The sequence below is a fragment of the Gossypium hirsutum genome, chromosome D04, assembly GCF_007990345.1.
Source record: "Gossypium hirsutum isolate 1008001.06 chromosome D04, Gossypium_hirsutum_v2.1, whole genome shotgun sequence".
NCBI classification, from domain to species: Eukaryota; Viridiplantae; Streptophyta; class Magnoliopsida; order Malvales; family Malvaceae; genus Gossypium; species Gossypium hirsutum.
Genome location: NC_053440.1, coordinates 53512843 through 53523498, shown reverse-complemented (window position 1 = coordinate 53523498; position 10656 = coordinate 53512843). Strand labels below are relative to the sequence as shown.

Below are 10656 nucleotides of genomic sequence, written 5' to 3'. Positions count from 1 at the left end.
AAATTAAAGAAGAGTATATACTGAAATTTGAATGCTATATTTGTTAAAAGTATTTTTTTAGATAATGTATGAACTAGTTGAATTAGGTGCAAATTTTAAACGTATTTTAAAATTTCATTATAACTTCTAATTATATCTATTTAAGTTACGATCTGAAAAGAGATTAAATCCTGATATTATGAAATTAATAAGAAAACTCTAACCATTACCCATTTATGCTGTTGGATACTGAAAACTAATTAAACTTTGAATTTGAAAATAAGAAAAAAAGATCGTATGAAACTGTAATTAAGTCAATATTACGAAGGATTGAATTTCTAAAGATAGCTGGTACTGGTATGTCTAGTGGGTTTGATCAGAGACTAGAGATTATTCAAAATTACTACATTCACGGGAAGATAAAAGAATAATTATATATAATTATTTATATATAATTTATAAATAAAGCGATTGATTAATTTAATGTATCTTTTACTAAAATGTTGTGAATTGCACTTGGCAGTGCTAAAATGTTTGCTTTTCAAGCTTGCTGAAACAGTGGTGGATTTTGTGTTGTGCTTCCTTCGTATAGTCTCTGTGGTTGGCTCGTAATGAGCTAGTTTTCAATAAGAAAAACTTTCGGTCGAAGAGATTGTTTTTCTGGCTAAGATTCGGTTGCTTTATTAGGTTAAAGCCTCGAAAGAGGGAGGTATGGTGCTGGAATCTCAGTAGTGGGTGAATCCTAGACTGTGTTTGCCTTGCTCTGGCTATAGTGCTCCAGGAGTGGTATTAAATGGTTTACTCCTCCAATGGGTGTGCTTAAATTTAATGTTGATAGAGCGGCACATTGGAAACCGGGGCCTGCTGATTGTAATGGAGTTCTATGTGACCACTGGTGAAATTTTGGCTTTATTCTCTGGCCTGCTGGGAAGTTTGGATTCCAATGAGGCAGAGTTGAGGTCAATTATTAAAGCATTGCAGATGGTTATCGATTCTAGGTGGAGTGCTGCGTATAGGTTCACCATTGAATCTGATTCTCAGGCGGCTATTTCTTGGTGCTGTTCTTCTACTGATAGGCTTTGGAAATATTGGGACTTACTTAAATTGGTGGATTGTTTATGTACTTAGGTTAATTGATAATGTTTATGATGATCAATCCTATATATTATTGATAAAACTTAAACTGAATTTCACAATTGTCGCCAATTGACATTGGCATACATGATTCAGACAAACAAGTTTAATCGTTAACATGAAAATAAACATGATGCAAGTTTGAGAGAAAGACACAAAATGGTACAACAAAAGCAAAGCGAAGCAAATCAAAATTGCATCCCATGATCCGATCCAATCAACTTGGTGAGTCCAAAAGTAGTACCCATCGCCATCCATCCACCAACAAGCACCCTTGCGCTAGATTTCACCATCGGAGTTCCCCCAAGCAAAGCACCCGCCACTCCAAACACCACCAAAGCCACACTAGCCACCGCAACAACCACTGCCATCCTCACCTTATGCTGCCTTATAAAAGCAGCAGCCAATAGCGGAACCACCGCACCGATTGCAAAAGCCAAAGCCGACGCCAAGGCAGCTTGTACAGGATTAGGCAGTTTCTCATCATTTTCATCACTCTTTGATGACCCCTTTCGCTTCTCTCTTTTCATTTGAGCTATCTCTACGTCCCTTTGGGTGTATACAGATACAAACTCTCCTATGGCCATGCTACAGGCCCCGGCGACCAAACCTGCAAAGCCAACAACGATAACAGCTTTGACGTCTTCTTTAACTGAGGAGACACCCATCATTAGTGATGCAACGGAAACCAACCCATCGTTGGCTCCCAAAACAGCAGCTCGAAGCCATTGTCCTCTTTGGGAGTAATCCAATTCATCAACAGCAGGCTCTTGAATCTGGTTTTCTTCAGTGTGTATGATGTGTACGGGTATTTCAACGTTGTTAAGCGATGGAAGTTTAAGAGATTGCGAGGCAGCCATGATGAAAAAAAACAAGAATATACAAGTAAGAATTAGAAATATTAGTGAGATAGGAAGACTTGTGGAGGGCACACGCCTTTGATGGATAGAATTTATACAGAAAAAATCTGCAATGGTGTGAGTGGATTCACAATGAATAGGTTGGCCATTACATAATAAACAAAAGAGTGTGGAAGGCACACGTTCTATTATTTAATGTATATATTCCCATCTGTTTTTGGTACATTTCTTAAATAATTAAAAATATTTGCATGAATCAACGCCTGTAATTAACTCATAAAGGTAAAAATTTGTAAAGATGGCAGGTTGTGGTAGGTCTAGTGGATGTCTGACTTAGAAAGCATTGATCACAGTTTAAGAGATCACTTGTAAAGGGAGGATAAATGAATATTTTTCTTATTTATATATATATATATTAAGAAAGTGCAGTTTTTACGCGAAAGTGGGAAATTATACTTAAGAAGAAGAAGAAAAGCCTAAAAAACCAAATAAGTTTCTTTGGTTCACGTTTTTTAGGGTCCAATGAGAACAGCATGGTCATACCGTTCCACACATGATATATGTTTTTATTTGTTGGAACAATGTAACTTGAGCCATGGGGAATTCTCAAAACTAAAAGGTGAGCGTTTTCCGACAAATAAAAACATATATATCATGTTGACAAAAATCGTCCAACGCCACATGATCGGAAAACGCCCACTGACCTAATCCCTCCACGTTCGACCATGGATCTCTAATCCCCCCTCCCCCCAGCCTCCACCTGAAGCCGTAAGTTTGAACACCCTAAACCCCTTTGCAGACGCAAGTTTGAAAACCAGATTGCTTGGTAGATGTGGTCCACATGTTTGAAAGCTTTGATTATGGCTGTTTATAAAGACAAAGCCACACGCATTTGCCTGCTGAGTTGAGTGCATATACGTGTTAGTGAGACAATTAAACTTGTATGAACCTGTAATGGAAATGCTATGCTATGCTATGCTTTGCTTTCCCAGAATCCAGCAGCAATTTTCTATCTGATGCAGTAGCTTCTGATAATGCCCATATTGATGTTTTGCTTAAGAGAATTATATGAGTTGATTTCTTCAAGTATTTTATAATTCTTATTTGTACATTTGGATTTGTTTCTTTCCTGTAAATAGAAATTTGTCGTCAGTGTTAGAAAAAGTAATATCAATGTTTTTCAGCCTTAATTTGAATCGTGAACCTTATGCTTTCCGAGAAATTATTTGATACATTGTTGTGAAGTTTTTAGATTTCACAAGCAATGTTAAGAGATCTACTATAATAAAATATTAAAAAAATAAATATTTTTTTTAAAAAAAAGGCACTTATCAAATTTTCAAGTTACTTGTGGAATAAAAAATGTACACTGCCATTTGTAACTACCCAATTTTAATTGGGTAAAAAAATAAGATTTCAAAACTCAATTCTGTGAATTTAGTATGTGGAATTATGAATAGAAGGAATTACATATTTAGTATGAAAATGTATCACTGGACAGTCGAGTAATTAAATCAAAAAAATAGTTAATTATAATATAGGGATTAAATTAAAAAAATGTGATCATTATTGGACTTTAATTTAGAAAAGGTATGAGGTTAACCATTTTCATTCATGAGATAACATGTGAGAATCATCCAAACCATTCATTTTCACCATGTTTAATAAATTAAAATCATGGCCATTCAATTAGTTAATTAAACATGATTAAATTTGCTAATTACACACACAAAGTGAGGCAGAGACAACAAAGTAGTCATCTTTTCTTTTTCTTCATCTTTGTGCCGTCCATAGCTTGGAAGAAAGGGGGGGAGGGGAATTTTTTTAGTTTCCTTAGCTCAATCGATCCAGTAATTCATAAGGCATACATGTCTTCCTTTTGAATTTTTTATAGAATTATGATTAATTGAGTTTGATTAAGCTAACTCATATGTTAAAATTCTTAATTATCAAGTCTATGTAAAATTGCCATTAAAGGATTTTTGTGAGGTTAAGTTTGATAGTTATAGATTTATGAATTATGAGGTTAGATCATGTTAGAACTATGTTAGAAAGTGGTAAAAAGTGTTGGATTTAATTAGAAATTCAACTAAGTTCGTTAGTTAATTTTATAACTAAATTTAATAGTGTGAAAGTTGTTAGAATATTTTGCTATAGATTGAAAGTACGAGGTCCCTAGTAAATAAATATGAAATTGGATTTTGATTTGATATTAAATATCAAAAAGATACAAGTATTTCGGATATTAAGACTTATAGGGACTAAAATGAATAAAATATAATTTATGTAGTTAAAGGCGACGTCGGGACATCGCAGGATAATGGAAAGGCGAAGGCCTTAGATGAGTAGCCTATCCCGGTGTGTGCTTTCATGATTTGATTTCAATTCATAGCTTGATAGGTGTTAATTGATTAAAGTAATGTTTAAATGTTTGTCTCATGATAGGTGAGTATACTTTTACTATGTTTAACTTAATTTATGCATTGATTTATTTTGTTTTCAAATAATGTTAGTACCACTGAGCCCTATTGCTTAGCACACGATTTTGTTTATTTTCATACGAAAGTATCGTTAGATCTCGAGGACTTGAAAAGTACAACAACATCTAGGACTCAATTCTCAGCTCAACAAAGTTTGTATAACTTTTGATATGTTTTATAGCAAGTTGGCATGTACCAAGTGTCATAGATTAATCTTTGAGCTTAGTTTGATGTTTTGGTACTTATCATGTTAAAGAGTTGTAATTTGAATGCAATCATATACGTATGGTGATGTGTATATGTGTTACACTAGGGATATGATGATATGTATGCCTAATTTTCCATGTTTATACTATGTTTGAGATATTGTTTGTTTGCAAAGTAAGTGAATTTGATGCACGATATTAGTAAGGTTGTGTACATGTTTGTGAACATGTGATTCATGGTGCTAAATAAGCTTGAAATGATGTTTAAAATTTGTTTATAGTGCTCCATAATGTGTTGAAATGAATTAGTATTGTTTTGGATCAAACTCGGTGAGTTCTGGGGTCATTTTTGGGTCCAGAAAAACTTTTACTTGTACAAGTGGCCAAATGTATCGGTACAAATAAGTTAATAGCAATAAATGAACAGTAGCAGGAGTTTCTACCGATATACTTCCACCGATACAAGTATATCAAAACAGGGTCCCTCCCCTCTTTTGACTTGTTTTGACCTCCGAAGATCCAAACTTTATCCCGAACACCTGGAACTCATTTAAAAATGATTATAAGTAATTAAAAGGACTTGTAAATGTTTATAAACAATATAAGTGTTTTGTATATATAATATGGTAAAATTCATGATGTTTGTGTTGATATTAAATGAAAAGCTAATTCTAGTTGTTTCGACAACGAATGTGGTATCCCATATCCGGACCCAATGATCTGGTTAGGTGTGGAGTGCTAAAATCTTGCCCTTTTGATGGGAAAATTGATTGTAATTAATCTTTATTTTAACAAACCTTAAACAATTATACATTGAAAGGCTTGTGTAGGTAGAAGGGTGTGGAGAATTTTTATTATGTTCTTTAGAACTTGTTTTCAAAGTGCATTTTGTAAGTAAATAAGTAAGTCACTTTGGTTTACAAACTAAGTTTTTAGGAAGAAAACTTAGAGGATAGTGATCTAGATCTTAAGTACAAAAAAAGTGTACTAATTTAGTGAGTGTTAAAACTTATAATAATTTATTGTATGATGTGTTAAGATAATGGATTATCTTTTTAGACAAGGGCCGCAAATGTTGAGAAACCAAACTTCATAAATATATCGTTATGTTTTTCTTTATTATTCATTAGTATCTAAAACAATTGGTATTACTCTTAGCATTGCTACAATTTTCTTACAAATATAATTCTAAGTTCGATCAAATTAAGTTTTTGTTTTGTTTTTTTTTATTTTATTTCAAGGGAAACAAAAATTATATCTCAATAACCTTAACTAGCAGTAGATTTGTTTATGGACCAGATCCTAACAAAATTTTAGGTCCAATTGATAGGCTCAGGTTTAGCCCAGTTCGAAAAATGTGCCTAAATTTTTATCTAAGCCCAACCTAGATTATATATGTTCAACCCGGACCCGTATAGTCCAGATCCATATTAAAGCCTATAGTATCGATACAATAGGGAATGTATCGATAGTTGCTATGAATTATTGACACCTTGGGGAGGGCATTGATACTCAGGTAATTTTTCTTTAATTTTCAAAATATTGAACCTTAAAACGGTATTGATATCAAGTAGGGTATTGATACTTTGTTAAGGGTATCGATACTTTCGAGTCGAGCCAAGGTTGAAAAGCTCTTACCTAAGGCCCGAACCATTTAAAAAACGGGTTTGATTTTTTGTCCAAACTCATTTTTCAAACTTATATTTTTATCTAAACCCTCCTACTTTTCGGGAGGATCTTCGAATCGGACCACAACTCTAGTTAGTGGTTTGTAACCTTTGTTACAAGAGAAAACCGGGACAAAATAGTATTCATTAGTCTTGGGATAAATAGGCAAAAAAAACCATAAATATAAAATATAAAATCTTATTAAAAGTGATAATATCATATAAGCAAACCGGATATTAAAACACAAGGAGGAAGTTGAAAAAGTCACGCCTTAACCCCGAGCATTGAGTAAAAGGGGATGAGGAATCTTAATTTTGGAAAAAAGACGAGGTGCTTAGGGCCTCGTGTAAAAACGAGAGATGAATGAAATGGTTGACAACTCTATTTTGAAAAAAATAATGGGGAAGTTCGAGGAAGCGTCACATGGATAAGGTAAGGTCGAAGGAAGCGTGAGGACTTCGTATGAATGGATATGGAAAGAAACAAGCGGAAACTGAGGGGTGAGGAGAGAGGTGGGGGAGCTAAGAGTTCTGTGTTGGAAAACAATAAGAGAAGCTTAAGTGGGCCATATGTTAGGTTGAGTGCAAAAAGGAGATGAGCAAGAGGGACGGGAGCTGTATTTTGGAAAAAAATCGTTGGCGTCACACGTTAGCAATAAAGGATGTGAAAGACTTGGCGATGCATGAAGGACGAAAGAGAGAATGGCAGAGAGGTTCTATTTGTGAAAGAAGGGTGAAGCTTGAGAGCACCAAATGTTGGGTGAAAGGAGGGTTTGGGTTGTGGCAGGGATGAGGATAGGCCTTGCCCCCCTCAACTAGTAAATTAGCTATATAATTCCTGTAAATTTTATAAAATTATTATTTTATGCCGGGGCAACAACACTATTTTAAAGAGAGATAATCTTAAGGTGGCTGCATGGATAGTCTAGGGTTTGAGGAGTTAATCTAAATAGTTTGAACATCCTTGAAATCTTTCTAAATTATCTTTTAGATTAGCAACATGTGGCACTTGGAACGTTATTAATAAACTTTCCACTACATTTCACAATTGTCACCAATTGAGAAATTCATACACAGATCAGAGAAAGAAGTCTAATGCTTACTAAATTCATGAAACTAGCCATGAATCATGTCTAAGAGAAGAAACACTTTATTGCAAAGTAAATTCAAATCAAATTTGCATCCCATGATCGATTCCAATCAACTTGGTGAGCCCAAAGGTAGTACCCATCGCCATCCATCCACCAACAAGCACCCTAGCACTAGATTTCACCACCGGAGTTCCTCCAAGCAAAGCACCCACCACTCCAAAAGCAACCAAAGCCACACTTGCTACCACAAAAACCACCGCCATCCTCACCTTAGGTTGCTTTATAAAAGCAGCAGCCAATAGGGGAAGCACCGCACCAACTGCAAAAGCCAAAGCCGATGCCACAGCAGCCTGTCCAGGATTCGGCAGTTTCTCATCATTTTCATCACTCTCTAATGATCTCTCTCGCTTCTCTCTTTTCATTTGAGATATCTCTACATCCCTTTGGGTGCATACAGATACGAACTCTCCAATGGCCATGCTACAAGCACCGGCAACCAATCCTGCAAAACCGGCAACCATCACAGCTTTGATGTCATTTTTAACTGAGGCGACACCCATCATTAGTGACGCAACGGACACCAATCCATCGTTAGCTCCCAAAACAGCAGCTCGAAGCCATTGTCCTCTTTGAGAGTAATCGAATTCATCAACAGCAGGCTCTTGAATCTTGTTTTCTTCGATGTCAATGACTTGTATGGGTAATATCTCAACGTTGTTAAGCGATGAAAGTTGAAGAGTTTGAGAGGCAGCCATGATGAACAAAAAACAAGAATATGCAAATAATTCTAATAATCTATGAGATTGGAAGGCTTGTGGAGGACACACGCCTTTGAAGGAGAACATTTAAAGAGAAAAATCAGCAATGATGTCACTACCCATGTGTTGGCAATGAATACGATGGCCACTAGCTCATAGATAAAAAAAAAGAGTGTGGAAGGCACACGCTATAATAGTTAATGTATATATTCCCACCAGTTTTTAGTTCATTTCTTAAACAATTGGATTCCAGTATTACACCCAAATCTAGAAAGTTTAGAGCCTAAGTGAAGCCACTATCTATTAGGTCTCTTATTTATTTTCAATAAACTATTATATCGGTTGTATTTGATTTTTATATTTAAAATTATCTGTAACTACTCTTCAATTTGTAAACAGGAGAATAATACATTTTAGTGCACTCAAATTCACATCTTCCATCATTGACGATAATATTCATGTCAATCCAGCTAAAACTCGACCAACTAATTTTAGTTTATATAGAAAGTGTATAGCAAACAAAATTATAGTTGTAAGTTAAGCTGTACTAAAGTTCAACAAAAAAACAGGTTGTTGAGTAAAGAGCTTTTTCATTTTGGCTTTTCACGTTAAATTAGTTTCTTGATTTAAATTTGCTATTCAAAAATCTGGTCCGATGTTAAATCGTAAATTTGTCTCTTATTTATATAAATTATAAATTATAAATATGGTTTATATATATATATATACACTCATAAATATGGTTTAAATTTGCTGTTCATTAATAGTAATTGTAAATAAATAATATATGACACATAGTACAAACGATAAATAAAATATTATAAACTGATGCATAAATGTAATTGTTTACAAAACAAAACCAAATAAAGGAGAAAAAAAATTAACAATAACCACGACACTAGAAAGATCCAAACACAAACCAGGAATGTGTCACTTTGATCTATTACTAATAATTGCATCCTAACCCGCCATCATTAGACCAACCAACTTGACAATGAATCCCGATCAACCAAGAAACCATTGCTAAAAGCCTCAAGACCCATCGTATCAATGATGCAAGTAAAGTTAAGTCTCAAATGGTCTATCACCCTCATCATCATCGAGGTGTTCGATAGATCGATCTAGTGAGGCTCTTCGAGAATGGTTCCCAACAAATCAAGTGATGCTCTTACCTCGACAAATCTCATACATACGTTAGAACACAATTAAAAACAAATATGATTTCTATATTTAAATTAAAATTTACCAATTAAATTTTATATTCTTATTAGGATAAATACACAATTCAATACTTGAACTTAGCTTCAAGTTTCACTCGAACTTGACTTTAAAGTTCAATTTAGTACCTAAATTAGATACATGAGCTTTGTTTCTTGGTTCTAATTGGTACGTGAATTTAACTTTTTCGTCAAAACTAATACTTACGGTAAAAACTTGTTTAAACCAAATTGAACTATGAAGCTAAGTTCAGGTACTTAATTGGACAAAAAAAACCCTAAACATTAATTTTAAACCTTAAAATCAAATTTAGATATCAAAATGTAAATACTAATAACAATATTATTATTATCAACAACAGTAATAATATTACCAACAATAATAATAATTTTGAGTTGTAAGTCATTCGTTGTTGGTGGTGTTGTTTATCTTAAATTTAATTGAAGTGCTAGAATGCATAAAACAATGGACTGCTGACATAGAAATAACTTATAAGTGCAATTTCCCAGACGAAAGAGGGCAAATAGATCACATCTCATGTACAGTATATTATTCTAAGTGTGCAGTCCACAATCCACACACGACACACCTCCTTATTGGCTAAAATAATTAAACAAAAGCTTGAATTTCGGTAACCCTTTTAAGACCTTCCCCAGTCAAGTTTTATTCCATTTTCTTGTTGGTTTTATTGATAGAATTGAATCTTTTACATCGATTTGTAGATGTGATGTTTCTGAGTTTTTTTGGTATTTTCAACTGCAAGATAGGTGCTACTAAGCCGATCAGATCGGGCCTAAATATGATATTAGTGTACTTTATATTTGATCAAGTTCGGCTTGACTCAAAATATGAGCCCAAAATTTTACCCAAATCTATCTATATTTGTAAAAGACTAACCTAAGCTCATTTTAGGTTTGCCCATATTATTTTTAATTTTTAAAAAAATATATTTATTTTATTTTATTTTAATATTTAATATTTAATATTTAATATTTTTATAAATTTTTTATTTATTGAAAATTTTTATATAGTCATATTAACATTATTTTAATATTTACATTAGATTAGTATATATATTTAGTATAAGTTTAATTTTTTTTTAATATGCTCTAAATTACATAGTATATAAAAATAACATAATATAAAGTATTATAAACTTAAAAATGGGTTGAGTCGGGTCGGGGCTGGGCCTTAAATGTTCAAGCCCGAGCTCGGCCTATATTTTAAACGGGCCTAATTTTTTACTCAAATCCATTTTTCGAG

General features: G+C 33.7%; 2 protein-coding genes across 2 annotated transcripts; both read right to left on the bottom strand.

The window, feature by feature from the left end:
* Positions 1-1144: 1144 nt before the first annotated feature.
* LOC107898912 (vacuolar iron transporter homolog 4) lies at positions 1145-2320 on the bottom strand. The gene has a single exon (XM_016824483.2). The coding sequence runs from the start codon at positions 1971-1973 to the stop codon at positions 1302-1304; it is 672 nt and encodes a 223-aa protein (XP_016679972.1). The 5' UTR covers positions 1974-2320; the 3' UTR covers positions 1145-1301.
* A 4976-nt stretch (positions 2321-7296) lies between these two features.
* Positions 7297-8242, bottom strand: LOC107898911 (vacuolar iron transporter homolog 2). The gene has a single exon (XM_016824482.2). The coding sequence runs from the start codon at positions 8170-8172 to the stop codon at positions 7498-7500; it is 675 nt and encodes a 224-aa protein (XP_016679971.1). The 5' UTR covers positions 8173-8242; the 3' UTR covers positions 7297-7497.
* Positions 8243-10656: the final 2414 nt, after the last annotated feature.

What these genes read in the sequence shown, in the direction of transcription:
- LOC107898912 (XM_016824483.2), bottom strand. Translation starts at nt 1,973, where the DNA reads ATGGCTGCCTCGCAATCTCTTAAACTTCCATCGCTTAACAACGTTGAA.
- LOC107898911 (XM_016824482.2), bottom strand. Translation starts at nt 8,172, where the DNA reads ATGGCTGCCTCTCAAACTCTTCAACTTTCATCGCTTAACAACGTTGAG.